Here is an 18,996-nt window from a genome sequence, read left to right as displayed (position 1 = left end):
CATTCCCACCAGCAGTGCACGAGGGTTCCTTTTTCTCCGCATCCTCGCCAGCACTTGTCGTTTGTTGATTTGTTGATGATAGCCATTCTGACAGGTGTGAGATGGTACCACATTGTTGTTTTGATTTGCATCTCTCAGCTAATTAGTGACTTTGAGTAAGTTTTCATATGTCTCTTGGCCTTCCTTCTGTCTTCTTTCAAAAAGTATCTATTTAGGTCTGTTGCTCATTTTTTGATTGTGCTGTTTATCTTCCTTTTGTTAAGTTGTATGAGTTCCCTGTAAATGTTGGAGATTAAACCCTTATTGGTGATAACATTGGCAAATATGTTCTCCCATGCAGTGGGCTTTCTTGTTTTGTTGATGGTTTCTTTTGCTGTGCAAAAGCTTTTTATTTTGATGTAGTTCCATTTGTTTATTTTCTCTTTAGTTTCCATTGCCCTAGGAGCAGTATCAGTGAAGAAATTGCTTCGGCATATGTCTGAGATTTTGCTGCCTGTGGATTCCTCTAGTATTTTTATGGTTTCCCATCTTATGTTTAAGTCCTTTATCCATTTTGAGTTTATTTTTGTGTATGGTGTAAGTTGGTGGTCTAGTTTCATTTTTTGCATGTATCTGTCCAATTTTCCCAACAACATTTATTGAAGAGACTGTCTTGACTCCATTGTATGTTCATGCCTCCTTTGTCAAATATTAATTGAGCATAGTGGCTTGGGTCGATTCTATTTAAATGAGCAAAGGAAGTTCCATGATAGCAGCGATCTTACCAGTTTTGTTCAACATCTAGAACAGTGCCTGGTACATCATAGATAAATGTTGGTGCAGCACAACTCAGGGATATTATGAAAATGGTGATACAACAGACATGCACGTAATTTTGAGAGTCATGAGTACTACATAAAAATGACTGGCTTTTCTTGTTTAAGAGTCCAAAGTGAGATAAGAGGTTAGAAATGATCTCTATTTACAGTTCTCTGCTGATATTTAAACATGAATTTTGGAGTCAGAAGATCTTGCCTCTACTTGTGGTTCTATCATTTAAGGCTTTGTAACCTCAGATAAGTAACCTCTACTAGCTGTATTTTCTTCACTGTTATTTTGGGGTTATCACTCTTGCTTTTGAGTATTTTTTTAGAGCTCCAATGATGAATGGAATGAAACCACTTGTGAATTCCAAATACTATACAAATACAAATGTGTTAAGCAATGGAAACTTTATGCTCTACATTAGAGGATTAAAAAACATAAACAAGCAAAATTGTATTCCTCTCACTAAAATCTAAGACAGTGAAGATAAAACTGTATTGTCTGCAAAAGTTGATCTTATTTAAAATATAGGGAAAATGGACACCCTCCCTGTCTTTTATACACAGTCAGATAAGCACAGCTGCAGGAGAGAAATTCTTTCCATCGTCACAACAGCTCTTTTTAATTGTTGCATCTAGCTTTTTCTTTCTTTCTTTTCTTTTTTTTATGTGTTCACTTACTTTAATAACACTACATTTACCATGTTATCACCATGGAATGTAATTCAGGTTAGAATTTCATAAGTGCAATAAAGTCTTCTGTAGTACACCAAAGTTTTTGTATAATGTCTTTGCAGAGCTTGCTCTTGAATCAGTCATCATTTCCATTATAGGTAATTTGTTTAGTTTAACATTTATGATTCTTACAGAGAAAATGAATATACACCAAATATTTAAAAACTGTTTTTCATTACCTTTGTGTTAATACTTAAAATACATATATCTATTTCAAGGTGACATTTAAAAATGATTCTAAGATAACAGCAGCAAAAATATAATTCTGCAATTAGAAAAGAGCTAAACTGGGATCCATAATTATTTTACATTTACAAGCGTGACTCTAAAATAAATACTACCTTCTAGCAGCTGTTATCAGCATGTTAGGTTTGGTTTAAACACACACACACGTTCCGTTGTGGGGGTTTATAACATTATATGCCATGCACTGTTCTGAAAGGGTTCTTGATGTGGTGAAATGTCCACCTTGTTAAACTCTTCTGGTGAAATTAGTTCTAAGCAATTACATGCCAATCCTGAAGTATTCCCAGTTGCTGCAGAATCTCACATGCTTTTGATGTTATGTAGGAATCCTATTTGCCCCAGTTGCTTTGACTATTCTGCCTGCCTTGTGGACTGAAGGAGGACTTCAGTTTTTAGGGCTGATTGGCTCCTAAAGAACCCTTTCAGAGCATCTAGCTTTTTCTATGCCAGTTCCAAAAATAGTTCCAGTCTGAAGGAAGTGTTTTGAGGATTTGGCTAGGGACCCAGAAAAGGTTACAGGCTGAGTTAAAAAACACACACGAAAATTCCTTCTTCAATTACCCCTATCTTACATAAATTGCATGGCCAGAGTCCATTTTCTGTTTGCATTATTCATGTAAAAGCTCAAAATTATTTAGTATCTGTTTCTATACTTCATGGACCCTTGTAGAAAAAAATATTTCTACATACCCTCACTGTTTATATTCTGAGCAAATTACACACACACACACATATAGGTACACTGAGTGGCCAGATTATTATGATCTCTGAATGCATAATAATCTGGCCACTCAGTGTATATCCTATATAATAAAAGGCTAATATGCAAATTGTCCCCTCGACCAGGAGTTCAACCAGCAGGCAGGCCCAGGCAACTGCCCATGTCCCCTCCCTCTGGCCAGGCTGGCCGGACCCCACCCATGCACATGCACGAATTCATGCACTGGGCCTCATATATATATATATATATATATATATATATATATATATATATATACTTAGTGGCCAGATTATTATGCATTCAGAGATCATAATAATCTGGCCACTCAGTGTATGTGTATGTATGTGTGTGTGTGTGTGTGTATATATATATATATATATATATATATATATATATATATAAAATTTGGGAGAGGTATTATTCTTTCAAATGTATTCAGGCAGCCTATATAATTTAGTTGTCAAAATTTTCTTGAAATATAAACTCATAAACTCACAGAATATATACTTTTACAGTACTTTCCATTATATACTTAGTCAGTTACAGTATGGAACTTAATTTACTCTTGAAATTCAACTTAGTAGCACTAATTAGAATTTGTGTCCAAGGAGAATCTAAGAAAGATTGGTGTAGCCAATTTCATCACTCATGAGGCTTTTTTTGGTTTGTTTTCATGTGTCTGTAGACTTTTAAGAAATACAATAATATCATTAATATATAATACACATACTATCCAATTCACTCACTTAAAGTGTACAAAGTAGTGAATAGGACCATCATCACTATCTAATTCCAGAATATTTTTGTTATCTCCAAAGGAGACAGCATACCCATTAAGTAGTTATTCTACTTTCTCCCCTTGACTAGGCCCTCGCAATCACTAATTTGCTTTTTTATTCTATGGATTGCCTATTCTGGATATTTAATATAAATTGAACCATGCAATATGTGGCCACTGTGACTGGCTTCTTCCATTTAGCATAATGTTTTTGAGGTCCATTCATGTTGTAGCATCTATCAGCACTTCATTCCTTTTGATGATGGAATAATATTCCATTTTGTGGATATATCACATTTTGTGTATCCATTCATCTGTTGAGAGACACTTGGGTTTTTTCTATCTTTTAACTATTGTGAATAGTGCTGCTATGAACATAAGTGTACAAATATTTCTTTGAGACCCTGCTTTCAATTCTTTTGGCATGTAGCTAGGCATAGAAGTGCTAGGTCATATGGTAACTGTTTGACATTTTGAGGAACTGTCAGACTGCCACAGTAGGTACACAATTTTACATTCCCACCAACAATGTATAACAACTCAAATTTCTTCCCCATTTCTGTTTTTATTTTGGCCCTCCTAATGGGTGTAGAGTAGTATCACACTGTGGTTTTCACTTGAATTTCCCTCATCTGGCTACTTTCATATATATATATTTTTTTTCTAGAGGTCATTTGCCTGACAACCTTAGCCCTCTAGAACATGGTCTTTTATGGAACATATTGTGAAAGATCCCATACACAAATAAGAGCAGTCATAGATCTTCTGCATGAAAGCCCTGCACTTTGCTCCCTGAGGCCCCTCATTCACTGAGTAACTCTTATTCAACATTCATGATTGGCTATTACGTTTTACAGAAGGGAGCTGGATAGTCCACTATGGCAGATATTGTGGCAAGTAAGAGTAGAAGTCTAACCACTACAGCGTACACCAGAAACTAATACAAAAAGATAATATTGAACGTAAGCTGTAATTGAAAAATAAAATTTAAAATAAATAAATATATTTTCAAGTAAAAAAAAATAATAGAAGTGACAAATAACCCTCTGTCACCGAAGAAGAAGAACTATAATATTTCCCAGGACATTTGTGATCCCAAGCCTTCAACCAGAGGCCAAATTATGTTCAATATTTTCTAAGAAGCCAAAGCTACATCTAATACATTTTAGAAAGATTTCCATAAAGAATGACTCAAGAAACTCACCCTTTGCTTTTGAATAGATAAGCTTGCATGGATTTTCTAGATACTGAATTTCACATTGGCACCTGAAAAATTAGGTGATATTGAATTTCATCTTGAATGTGGAAAAAACAAATAGAAAATTCAGATTCTACAAAGTTATAGAAGACATTGTTTAAAAAAAGTAAATGAAAAAATTTTAAGAACTTTAATTCTACTTTTTTAATAAAGTTAACAATTAGTTGATTTGCCTCATACTCAGTGCTTACTTTTGCTTTAGAAAATCATTGTTACTTCAGTATGTGTTCATGGCATACTGCCAGTAAATTAACCTTTCATCTGCCTTATCAGCTGAATTGCTAGAATTTGTTGCTGGTTGACACTGGGTTAAACTGCAAACCTTAAAGCTGCACAATATTGAATGTATGAATGAACAGTGCTTTCTGTCTCACTTATTTGTATATGCTGAAACCTTTTTCTAAGTTGTTCCAATATCCCTTCATGGAGACTAATAACTAATAGAGCATACACAGAAAAAAAAAACACCCAGCATCTTTTCAAATTATTTCTTTATGTGAAGCACATGTTACATTTCTAGCCTTTATCCTGCCTCATTTTCAGTGGGTCTCTAGCTAGTTATGTCATGACCATTTTATGTGATCATAAACAATTACATATCAAGTACACACACAGAGTTACCTCGTAGAGCAACTTACATTTTCTTAACAATTCCTGTTTTCTGGATTTTGAGAGCAGATAATCAAGCCTTCAATCAGAATGTAGTAAGGCCAGTTTAAAGACAGGTCTGTGGTAGCCTGTAAAAACTTGAGAGGCGCAGGTGCATCATAACTGTGGAAGAGTCTGTCATGTCAGGCTCTGGGATTTTCTGTGCAGTAGACCCAAGAATGAATTTCTTACCCCAAACAGATCAAAATTAAGAATTCTGTTTTAAATTGGGTTGTTGCCTAGTCTTGTATTACAACAGTGAATCTAAGTATTTGCTTCCTTTTACTATGCACAATTCTACACTGGGAAATTCCCATTTTATTGACAATGGCTAATTGAAGTGTATTGCACTGTCAGTATTTAGATGCTTCCTGTTTTAAATAGGATACAGTTACTTCTTTTCTAAAACTAGAGTTTAAATCAGAAGCATTGTATGATATTTGCTAATTTTATTTTATGTTTTCCTTGCAGGTTTCTGAGGTGTCTTTTCTGAAAGCTCTTCTGCTTTGATTCCACTCTAGAGCTGTCTCTTTATAAACTCCTCTCCTTACCACCACCACCACCACTCAAAACCTGGTGTGCTAATTCTTTTTATTTCTTTGATTCTCAGTTTCTCATAGTCATTTTCCCTCATCCTGATTTTGCAGCAATTTTTTTTACAATTGTATCAACCTTACCAATCTTAATCTTTAAAGCCAAGAAATAGGGAGAAAAACTTTTCTCCCCCTGAACTGAGACCATTTCACAAATTGAAGGGCAGCCAACAGCATATGCTTTTTGCCAGAATAATTGAAAACATCCACTGGAGAGCACATAATTCTTTTGAAAGTCCACCAGTTATTTGAAGTAACTTTGGCAGAAGAACAAAATAAAACACTCAATATTTTAACCTTTATGGTTGCCTTCTTAGAAGTTGGTTTCTAATTTGGTTTTTAGTTATTCTGATACAATTTTTATTGTATGATTGGCTTTTTGTTTGACTAGACCTAATTTGACTTAAATGAAAACCTAAGTGCTAACGAAGAAACATTTCACCAAAGCAATCTGTGATCTCTTTACATTTAGCTTGAATTCATTTTTAATCTTTTAACAACAGCAGTAATACTGTCTTAGAGAGGGTGCACTTGATTTTAATTTTGCTTTCAATATGACGGCTGTCAATGTTGCCCTGGTTCGTGACACCAAGTGGCTGACTTTAGAAGTCTGTAGAGAATTTCAGAGAGGAACCTGTTCTCGAGCTGATGCAGACTGCAAGTTTGCCCATCCACCAAGAGATTGCCATGTGGAAAATGGCCGTGTGGTGGCTTGTTTTGATTCTTTAAAGGTGAGTCTCATCTAAATGTGCATAATGTTTAAATTAAGTCTGTTTGTTTCAATTTTTGAAAGGTGATGTGCTTTGAAATTGGTAAAGTTAATAATAGCATGAAAGTGGTTACGTTTTTCTTTTGTTTGTTTTTTTAAGACAGGATGTAGACCTTGTGTTTGTACAACTAAGCCAGACTAAAGTTCACCCCATCAAAGACACTGATCAAGCGAGATAGGTATAAAGAAAAAAATTTAAGAATTTTTGTAGGAATGAGAAATTTCAGCCTTGCCATAATTCTTTGTGTACAACTTAGGTTTTGAGTACAGTGATCATAATCCTCATATAATCTAGAGAAGTCCTCTGCTGAATTATGTTATCAAAATACACTTGTCAAGGACCGGTCAGCTTTCAGAGAGAAAAAGCTGAAAATATCACTACCCAGAAAGAAAATGATGGCATTTTAAAATTTCTTAGTCAAAGTATATTTTGAACGTTTAACATATTGTTGTAAAACTAGATTCACTTGTTTTATCTTCCCGAACTGCTTTTTGACCAATTTCAGATTTGTCAGTACATTTTGTAAGAAAAGTCCTATCATCAAGGCCAACAAACCCAAATAATATGTACTATAGAATAAACAAAATATGAAAGCAAAGGAAATATTATGTAGAATAGAACATATATGATTGCAGAACAAATGCACTGATTTTCATGTTTTACTCAGTTATCCTTAAATTAAGGATAAAGATGTATAAATTAAAGCCTAGCAACAAAAAAGCTTAAAATTTTTGTATGCCTTTTGACCGAGCATTTCTAAATATAAAAATTTATTCCGAAGGGGAAAAAAGCATAGAAGTAAAAAAGCAATAGATTCCTGGTCTAATGAGTAAGATTTGCTAGGCTACATTAAAAATTTTTTCAAAATGTGTTAAAATGAATTAAGCTTAGCAAGAACTTTCCAATTTCTTGATATTATTTTATACTTGTCATGACCAATTATATCTCATTAAAATTTTTATTTATGCATTCACCAATAGAGATGTATTCCTTCATGTGCTCTTTTCTTCAAAAAACATTTATCAAGTGATACTACTTAAGTAGTTACTTTTACTTATTTTGTAGTTACTAGTTTTTGTTACAAACCATTCCAGTTCAAGAATGAAAACTTGTTACCATAAATAGAATGGTAATCCCTACCATTAAAAATGTAATTTAAAAATTACTGCAAATAAGAGTAATTCAGACATTTTTAATGGTAGGGCTTACCATTCTATTTATGGTAACAAGGTGTTACCATAAATGACTAAAGGCTTATTCTGTTTTCTTTATTTCAGTTTCATTCAAGTTTCCATCTACAGTTATTTTGTATATTATTTAAATCTACTGCTGCAGAACTGGGCAGTGCCATGAAATGGAAGAGCACTGGGTTAGTTGGGGGGCGGGGAGGGATATGTCTTTCATCCAGTCCATAAAAAGGATCTGTCACTGCACTAGGAACTTTACATATTTATTTTCAGGAGCTCTGGGTTGCAGTTCCAGCCCCACTATTGACCTCGGCTACTTAATCTGACATAACTTGAGTTCTTTCATCTCTAACAGGTGGATCTTCTTCTCTACTTATCCTTCACGATTATTGTGGAGATTCCAATAGATAAGATAAATGAAAAATCATCTATTATTATAAAAGTGAATTAAGTGAAAGGTTTTTTTACTATTATGAATCTTCAAAAACAGTTCTATTAAGTCAGTGTTTATTATTTAAAACTATATACTCATGTTTCAAATCTATATGCCCAAATCTAGTTGCCTGAGTGTGATGTTAGTTCTTCAAGCTAAGTATCACTGTTTTTATGGTTTACTTTGACATAGAGTTCCTTTCAGGTTTTGTAATGTCTATATTCCCAGGCATCTGGTGGAAGGAGACATGTGATGTTCCTAATCATAGTTACAGTTCAAATCAGTTCTTCCACTTAAAGGCAATAAAGTGCCACAAAGGAAACATTTTGAGGAAAAGTAATATAGAAAGTGATTGTTAACAAAATGCATACTGCACTATCACTTCAAAGCTTGGAAAATGTTTAACTCAGAAACTACATAGCCAATAAGTATTAATAAACATCTTATTTAAAATATACTATCTATTCACTGCATTCAGAGTTTTAAAAATAATTTTTGCATTATGTTAATACCTGATGACCAGTCACACAGGATATAGATGATTTGCATCATTATTACATTATCAAATTTTAATGAAAACCTTAATGTTTCAAATATACAATGCCTTTCAAAAAGTTGCTATTTAGATAGCACATTTGTCACAGTTCCATGTCTGCACAAAAACTTTGTAGTTCTCTTCTTTTATATTATCCTTATTCTAGACATGCTTGAAATGTATATTAAGTTGAGGGTAATTGACCTATGTGGATTGTAATGTTATCATATCTATAATACACAAATTACACACCTCAATGATTATTGCAGCATTTGCTATCCTCCTCTTGAGTCTGTATAATTGAAACACCTTCAAAATGCACCTGTTTCTTCTTTTATGAGTGGTTAAATAATTGAAGCAATCATTTGATGAGTTTTGGCTGATGCTTTTGTTGTTTTTTGTTTTTTATTTTTATAAGGACTCTTTTAACAGTAGGTACTCTACCAGATGATGATGGTTCTTTGCCTTCATAATAGGCAAAATAAATATGTCCTATACTGACTTCATAATGAGAGAATATTGTGAATATAAGGAGGGCAAACTTGACAGCTAATTGTGCATTGTGCTGAAGTGCTCTGCCCATCACTTTGTGAATGTTGAGTGTTCAATGATAAAGGTTTCACTACCTTCAGATAGAGCCCTAGAGAGTGTAGCCCATAGATTATTTTCCAGCTACATAAAAGAGTATTGTGTTATGTTGATATGCAGCTGTTTTTTACTCAATTGCCTAGTCTGCTTGACACAATTTATTTAAAAATTTCACTCCCAAGTATTGCTTAACTCATTCTGCACCAAATTCTTGATATTATAGTTAACCATTAATTTGGTTTGGTATTTTTAGTGAATGTCCCTGGCAGTTAACAAAACATCATCATTAAAAATACCAACCTAAAATCTATGAGATTATTTTCATAGTCAAGAATGTTATCTTCATGTATTCTGCTTCAACAATGTCATATCTTGAACCTTCCCTTTCATACCTGAAGCAGTGTGATATCAGCCATCTGTTTTCCAGAAAGAATATAAATGCTATCATTATTTCATTATGACATATCAACACCCATCACATCTGCCCAATACACTCACCACTTTGGGTAGTTTTGTAACAAAAGTTATCGGGAAAGGTCTTAACATCTGGCATAGTCAGAAAATAGTCATGTTAACCCATATACATTCCTAAAATATTTGAACTGGGTAAAGAATGCTCATAAAACAGTCCCACACTATCTTTAAACATCTCATATGATCACAAGCATAATATTTTCACAAGTGAAACCTGTTTTATAGGCCTACAAATGTGAATCTATCCTTGTAGGTCAAATTGTCCTCAGTTACCAGTATATTTTGCACTACTATCACTAGTAATAACAGTTTTCATTAGTTTAAAATTTGATCATCTTTTGACTGAATATTTACTTCATACCTGTTTGCTAAGGGAAAATTTACAGGGAGCAGAAGACACTTAGCAACATAATCCCAAAGGTCACTGGATTATGCAAGATTTAGAACCATTTTTGAGCTCCATCAGAGGTGTCTGCTGCACTATAAAGACATAAAGGCAGCACCTGTCATCCTTAGACTCAAGGAAAATAACATTTTACTTAAGGATCTCTATCTTCTATGATGCTAACCTTAAAAAGGAAGTGGTAAAGGTCAATGCTATTTTGGACATTTCAAACAGCACTTGAAAGACTCATGGACAGAGACAACTTCTGTTGCTTTCAGTTTTATATCCCACATATGAGTGAAATCATATGGTTCTTAACGTTTTTTGACTGATTTATTTAGCTTAGCATGATATTCTCAAGATCTATCCATGTTTTCACAAATGGCAGTGTTGCATCTTTTCTATGGTTGAGTAATATTCCATTGTTTATACATACCACATCTTCTTTATCCAATCATTGTACTGGCCACTGTGAATAATGCCATTTACAATGAACACAGGTGTGCATATATCAATGAATAAATGTTTTCAAATGTTGGGGTAGATACCCAGAAGAGCAGTTGTTTGGTCAGATGATAACACTATTCTTAATATTTTTAGGAATCTCCATATTGTTTTCCATAGTGGCTGTATCAGTTTACATTTCCACCAGCAGAGAATGAGGGTTCCCTTTTTACTATAAACTCTCTAACACTTATTACTTGTCTTGTTGATAATAGCCATTCTAACAGGGATCCGGTGGCATCTCATTGTAATTTTTTTTTTACAGATGTCCTATTTTTTCCCCCATTGACCCTGCTCCAGCCATCTCCAGGCCTTCACTGCACTATTGTCTGTGTCCATGGGTTATGCACACATGCATATAAGTTCTTTGGTTAATCTCTTCCCATCCCCCCTTCCCTCTGAGATTCGTCAGTATGTTGCATGCTTCCATGTCTTTGGATTTATTTTGTTCGTCAGTTTCTTTTGCTCATTAGATTCCACATATAAGTGAAATCATGTGATACTTGTCTTTCTCTGGCTAGCTTATTTCACTTAGCATAACACTCTCCAGGTCCCTCCATGCTCTCTCAAAGGTAAGAGATACTTTTTTACAACATGGTATTCCATTGTGTAAATGTACCACAGCTTTTTTTATCCATTCATCTACATTGTAGTTTTGATTTGCATTTACCTAATACCTAGTCAAGCTGAGTAACTTTTCATATATCTGTTGGCCATTTGTATGTCTTTTCAGAGAATTTTCTGTTCGTATCCTCTGCCCATTTTTTTTTACTTGAATTGTTTGTTTGGTGTTGAGTTGTATGAGTTCTTTATATATTTTGGATATTGACCTCTTGTAGGAGCTATTTGATCAGAAAAATTAAAAAAAAAACCACACTTTTTTTTAGAAAACTGTGATATAGAGACAAATCTATTTTTTAAAAATATATACTTCCATTACCCAATTGAACTCTTCATATATTTTCTTTCAAATTTTCTTTTTTAAAAAATATATCTTTACTGATTTCATAGAGGAAAGGAAAGGGAGAGAGAGATAGAAACATCAATGATGAGAGAGAATCATCGATTGACTGCCTCCTCCATGATCAGGGATCGAGCCCACAGTCCAGGCATATGCCCTGACCAGGAATTGAACCATGACCTCCTGGTTCATAGGTCAACACTAAACCACTGAGCCACCAGGGCCAGGCCAAAATTTCTTTCAGTGACAACGGTGTCTTTAAACAAGATTCATTTGCTTCATGGACTCCCAAAGTATTTTCACACTTGCGAAGGAATAATGTTTTAGAAATATGCTTAATTTAAAATATACCATTATTTAAATGATATGTAGCCATCAGAAGTTATGTTTATGATAACTATGCCAGAATAATAATAAACTCTTCCTTCTATTGACTGCCTACTATATACCAGAAACTTTTCACATGCTGATTCTAATCTTTACAACACCCTGTGTTAACTTTACCTTTGGATGGGCCAGGTTTCATCCGCTGTGTGGTTTTAGATAAGTAACCAAACTTTCTGTCCCTAAGTTTCCTCGTTTGTGAAAATATAGAACCTACTGTCACCTACCTCTGTAGGTGCATTCAAATGAGATGATCCAAGTAAGGTGCTCGGAACAGGTCCTGATTCGTCATAAGCACTCAAGAAATATCTTTCAAAAAATAAATTCTGGATGTCCTGAAAATTTAAACATGAAGAACAAAATTAAATCATGACAGTACTATGCTAATGTGTAGGTGGACACTTATAATCATGTGTGGGGAAGACCTTCTAAGCATTCTATCAAAGGTAGAACCAATAAAGGCAAAGGATTATTAGAATGGACCACACAATAAAAATAATTTCTGAATGGCATAAAACACTACAGTTAGAAGATAAGCAATAATTTGGAAAAAAATTGTGACACACATGACAGATTATTTTAATATACAATGAATTTTATGAATAAAAAACACAAGCATTAAAAAATATTTTCTTGCCCAGCTGGTGTGGCTCGATGGTTGAGTGTTGACCTATAAACCGTGAGGTCACAGTTCGATTCCCTGTCAGGGCACATGCCTAGGTTGCAGGCTCAGTCCCCGGTAGGGGGCGTGCAGAAGGCAGCCAATCAATGATTACCTCTCATCATTGATGTTTCTATCGCTCTCTTTCCTTTCCTCTATGACATCAATAAAAATATGTTTTAAAAATATTTTCTTAGTAAAATAGGCAAAGGACATAAACAGCAGAGCAAGACAGTTTGATGTGACCAATTTATCTTCTTCAACACTCTGAGGACATTTTATGAGCCCTATTGACACAGCTACTCTGATGCAGCTGCTGAGTTTCAGCTGTCCCTGTTATAATGAGCATACTCCCCCTCCCCCCTAACCTCCAGTCCAGAGGACCTTCACTTTCTACTGTAGTCCTTTCTGCATTGTTTGTATATTCTTTTACAAATGCATTACTTATAATGAGAGAGAGAGAGAGAGAGAGAGAGAGAGAGAGAGAGAGAGAACCTTGTTAGACAGGGGTAGCCTCTAAGGGGAAACAAAAATCATCTCAAATAAATTTTATGATATTAAATATAATGTTTGCATACTCAAGTCTTAAAAGTAAGAATTTAGCATTAAGTAAGAAGTTGAGCATTTCCTCTACAGCCTGGAGCTGAGAATAGGGAATCTTATTGTAAACCAAATACCTTCCTTCTCCTTCCCCACTCAGTGTCTATATCTGATTCATTCATTCATTCATCCACTGGATAGGTACATATTGAGCAGCTATTGTGTGCCAGGCATTGTGCTAGTCATGGGATCTAGCAGTGAACTAGAAACAGTCCCTGCCACCATGGAACAGTCTAACTGGTCAGGCAAAAAAGAAATAAATGTTCAGGTTAATGACATATTATTAGGTGTGAAGGAAAATGAAGCAAGGAAAGAACACAGAGAGCAGCAGGGGCTGCTCTTTCAAATAAAATGCTCAGGAAGGCCTCTCTAATGAGGTGATGTTTGAGGAGATGCATAAAGGAGGTGAGGGAGTGAGCTATGAAGATTTCTGAGAACATTCCAGGCAAAGAGAACAGCAACAGCAATTGCCCTGAAGCAAGAATAAACCTGGTGTGTTTGAGGAAAATCAAGATTACTGGGGTGGGAGGAGCAAAGGGATGAAAGGGAAGAGCTGTAGGGGATGAGGTCAGAGAGATCTTGGGTTTAAGGAGATCAGGGAGGACTGTATTTATCATGGTAAAACTCAGGGCAGTTAGCCTGTCCTGTGCTGGGCTTCTCTGGACTCTCCTGATGTGTATATTTTTCCTGCTGTTATTTCTCTGTATCTTTTGCTCTTCATAAATCTTAGCCATTAATATAATCTTCTCTGAGTCTTGTGAGTCCTCTGGCAAAGCACCAACCAAGTTTTTTCATACATTATTCTTCTTTATACATTATTTACTTGATGATTTTTAAAAACCTCTTTTTTTTCTTTTTATTAAGGGGTTGTTTCTTTTCCTTTTTATTTTTTAAAATGTAATTTTTAATTGAAAAATGTTTTAATAATTAAAATTTTAAAACAACTGGTTATTAATTGATGAATATATAAAGAAAATGTGGTTTTATACAACAGAATATTACTTATTTATAAAAAGGAACAAAGTATGAATATAGGCTACAACATGGATGAACCATGAAAACATTATGCTAAATGAAAAAAAGCCAGCTCAGAAAGACCACATGTTGTGTGATTTCATCTGTGTTAAATATCTAGAGTCAGCAACTCCATAGAGACAGAAAGAAGATTAGTGGCTGCCAGGGGCATTGGTGGTAGAGGTGAGGGGCAGTGGAAAGTGACTGCTAATCGGTAAAAGGTTTCATTTTGGGGGTAAAAAAATATTATGAAATTAGATAGTGGTAATGGTTATACAACCTGATGAATGTACTAAAAACCACTGATGTGTACACTTTAAAAGATGAACTTTATGGTATATGAATAATATCTCAAGAAAATGTTTTTAAAAATAAGCATGATAAACTGTCAGAGAGGAGGGATTTGGGGGGCTGGATAAAAAAGGTGAAGGTATTAAGCAAAAAACCCCACAACTCATAGACACAGACAGCAGTGTGGTGATTACAAGAGGGAAAAAAAGTGGGGGCAAGTAGAGGAAGGTAAAGGGGGGATAAAAGGTGATGGAAAGTGATTTGACTTTGGATGGTGAACACACAATACAGTATACAGATGATATATGACAGAATTGTACACCTGAAACCTATATAATTTAATTAAGCAATGTCACCCCAATACATTCAATAAAAAATATTAAAAATTAAGTATAAAAGGATATGCAGTGAAGTCTCCCTCTCATCTCATTTTTCAGCTAATCCATTGATTTCCCAACCAATATATTTAGTCCTACAGATATTTTATGTATATATATGTAAATATGTACATATCTACTATTATTAATTTTTTACACAAATAGTAGCATACTGTTCTTCTCCTTGCATCTTTTAGTTAAAAATATTAAAAGTAAAAGGATGAACAAAGATAATACCATGATGACATTGGTCAAAAGAAGCCTTGGGGTGCTATATTTATATTAAAGATAAACAAAATTGCATACTGATATTGGGCTCTAGTTAGTAACTCTGTTACTCACAGGCAATGTAAATACTCTATGTAGATGCTAGGGTTCAACAAATAAGTGACTAGATAATAGATACAGGTAGCCAAGTTTCTTACCATCAGAAAAAAATAATTAAAAATAAGGGAAGGGTAAGGCTAGAATGAATCCTGTTATATGGATTTAAGTGGAAACATCAGTATGAACTCATCTTTAATCTGTATATAGTCATACAGGTGTAGAAATAGATCTAGATGTGTGTATATTCATGGATTAGTATGTTTGATTATATTTTCTAACTCTGTCTTAGGAAGACCTAAAAGCAATGACACCCCAATAGTAATAAACATACCTAGCTCCCAGATCCTGGTTTCTAATACTATTCTTCAATAAAGGAACTAGGGCTCCTGGGAGTAATGGCTGCTTCTGGATCAGTAAAGGACAAATGCAAGGTGAATCTGTAATGCTTTGTGCCAGGAATTAAGGAAATTCTCAAAAATATTGGAGCATGACAAGAGACACAGGAGCCAATCTGAAGGAGATCCCAAAGACCAATGCATCAAGATCATGAAAGATAAAGAAAGACTGAGGATCTGTCACACATTGGAGGAAACATGGCAAGTAAATACAATGTGAGATCCTGCAATAGAAAGGATATTAGGGAGAAATTGGTGAAATTCAAGTAAGGTTTTTATTTTAGTTAACAATATTGTAATAGAGTTAATTTCCTGGTTTTGATTACAGTGCTATGTATGGTATGTAAGTTGTTGACATTACAGGAATTTGAGTGAAGGGTATGCAGGGACTCTCTGTAGTAGTTTTGCAATCTTTTGTAAGTCTAAAATTATTTAAAAATAAAATGTTTTTAAAAGTTAGCTTTTTTAGTCTTACATGTGTATCTCCTGTCTTTTAATGCTCAGAAATAGTGGGGTGTTGTTTCTTTTCATTTTTTTCTTCTTTTTTGAAAACTTTGGGGATGGTAAGGAGAAAACTCTCAAACTCATAAAATGACATTCTGCAACTGACCCCATCTAGCTGGATGAGTCAGATAATTAAATAGTTAAGAAAGCATTCATATCCATAACAGCATTTCACAAACCTAGCTAATCAAGAATTTTGACTTTAGAAGGAAGACCTTTCAGTTCAAATGATTACCATGTAAGAAACTGGAGATAGTAAGGAAGAGACACTTGCCGAAAGTCACGTAAGCAGTTATCACAAGAGCTTGAGGATGCCTATGTTCTTTTAGTTATGTTAGTGTGTTGTTTTTTTTTTCCCTGTGAAGAAGGAAATGGTGTAAACAGCAACTGGACTATTGTTTTATTAAATAAAAAGCATCTGGCTTTTACACTGCCTGTGAAGTTTTGCTGCTTTTCTTCACATTTTGTACTTCAAAAAGGGTGAAAAGCCACCTTTCTTTTCCCTAATCCTTCCTTTGCTTATTGTTTCATGACAGTGTAGTTAGATGAACACTTTAAGGTTTCATATTTAGAATTTTGACAATCATTTGTGCTATTAACTTTGACAAGGAAGAAAAGAGGCAAGGTACTCTTTATTTTTAGACAAAGTTATCTAAATGAGTGATACTAAGCTTTGTCTAATTGCTGAGAGTCAGGTCTCTGAGCTATCTCTACTCCCTTGTCCATTCTTCTCCCTAAACCCTGCTTTGTTGAGTTAGCTAGGCAGAATTGGGGATTCTAACTGGCTGTGGATCATATGCATCTTCATTGCATGAAAGTCTTTGATGTCTGATTTTGTTACATACTCATTAGAATAATGCCCTGGTCAGCTAGAGGGGTACCTGTTACAGGTCAGTTGAAAATATTGTAGTAGCAGTAGCCTATTATGGGTCAAATATTGTTGTTTTATGGGAGCATAGCTCAAAATCTTTTCTCTTCTCCTCAAAGCCAAGTTTGCTATTGGCTATATGGTGAGAAAAGACCTGTGATATGGTCAGTATTAAGATTGATGCTTTGTTATAGGAACCCCACTTAGTATGAGATATCTGAACATCTCAAGTTTGAAATGTTCTGTCTACTATTTGTCAACTCTTTTGCTTCAAAGAAACTCTTACATGTTAGGGAAATATAAATGATTCTACTTGATCATTAAATAAGTTATCTTTATAAGTGTATTTCTAGTATCACATGATCTCACTCATCTGGGGGAAATAATGAACAACATAAACTGATTAACAAAAACAGACCCAGAGACAGGGAAGCATCGATCAGACTGTCAAACCTCAAAGGGAAGGTAGGGGAGGGTGGGGGTAAGGGGGAGAGATCAACCAAAGGACTTGTATGCATGCATATAAGCCTAACCAGTGGTCACGGACAACAGGGGTGTGGGAGCATGCGTGGGGAGGGGTTTGGGATGGGAATGGGGGGATGAAGACAAATATGTGATACCTTAATCAATAAAGAAATTAAAAAAATAAATTATTTTCATGTTGCATAGCTTTATGAAGTAATTATATATATTGTCTTTTTCCCTATTTTAAGTTTTTGTGAAATGTGGATAAGGTACTTCTGTGCATATGGAAATAGCAATTAGTTCTTCTAGGAATGTCATTTTATTTATAGAACATCATTTACTTACTGTTCTTTTTGCTCTTACAGATGAGGTTTCTGCTTATAACATCCCTGAGATTACCCTGTTTTCCTCTATCTCAGTCTGCTGCTTGATTGGTGACCTATAGGGTTATATATTCCAGGGGAAATTAGCTGTCTGTTATTTCCTCATTATCTCTAAATAATCTTTTCATTTTATTTTAATTTAAATTCTTTATTGTTGAAAGTATTACATATGTCTTCTTTTCCCCCATTGTCCTTTCCCCAGCTGCTCTTGCCCCCCAGCACATCAGTCTTTGGTTTCTTAAATTTGTTTATTGTTGCTGCTGCTGTTTAATCCAAATTTGCAATCCTGCTTGGATTTTCAATGCTTTCCTGTGTTTCTTGATATTGTTTTCTTAAAAGTAAGTAAATGATTCCATTTGTTCTTTAACCTTTTATTTTCTAAATAATCTCCACTATTTGGATTTAACCATGTTGTTTCTAGAGTTTATCTTTTCAATGTCTTTTCATGATGACTGTATAATATTGCCTAGTGTCATGTCTTATCTGTTATTTAGTGAAGTAGATATGTCTATAGGATCCATTGGGGCATAGGTATTTAAATGTATGCTTTAAATTGGATTTTTTTCTTTTACAACTGGGGATATATTTTTCTATTGAAACTCAAATTTTTATTTACCCGCTGGAAATTTGTAGAAAAGAAATTAGCCTTTTATTCTTATCCATGTTCTTGTGGGTAGACATTGGATAGTAAAGACAGTTTCTACATTCTAAAAACCATCCATTACTTTGAAAATATGAAGTCCACAGTGATATAACTGTTAAATATGGCAAATTCCCTTTCCTAAGGCATAGGCTATGTGTCAGCCATGATTTACTAGCTAACTGTATTTGCAGTAAGGCTTTAATGTCTTTCCTTAGCATGCAGAAATGCAAAGAAAGTATTTTTTTATCTATGAGGTTAAGCCCTTCACCAATCTTTTATGTGTCTAGGTATTATGAGTAGGCTGCGTTTTAGTATCAAGCATCTCTTACTTATTTTCAAATACTTTTGGAGGCTATATGTTTTAAAGTGACATATTTTTATGACCACAATGCCTTAAAAATTTTTGTTCACTTTATTTTGTAAAGAGAGTAATACCGAAGTAACAATTTGAAGCTGTTTGTATCT

The 18,996-nt window shown here is 34.4% G+C and overlaps 1 protein-coding gene across 1 annotated transcript in view; it reads left to right on the top strand.

The window, feature by feature from the left end:
* Window positions 1-6,239: 6,239 nt before the first annotated feature.
* The window catches only part of MBNL3 (muscleblind like splicing regulator 3), a 66,682-nt gene continuing 53,925 nt past the window's right edge, over window positions 6,240-18,996 (top strand). Inside the window, exon 1 of the mRNA XM_080652884.1 lies at window positions 6,240-6,513. Within this exon, the coding sequence (XP_080509010.1) occupies window positions 6,337-6,513 (177 nt within the window). The 5' untranslated portion in view covers window positions 6,240-6,336. The remainder of the gene's footprint in view (window positions 6,514-18,996) is intronic.

This window comes from Plecotus auritus, assembly GCF_963455305.1.
Source record: "Plecotus auritus genome assembly, chromosome: X".
Lineage (NCBI taxonomy): Eukaryota > Metazoa > Chordata > Mammalia > Chiroptera > Vespertilionidae > Plecotus > Plecotus auritus.
This window is presented reverse-complemented; position numbering and strand designations above follow the sequence as displayed.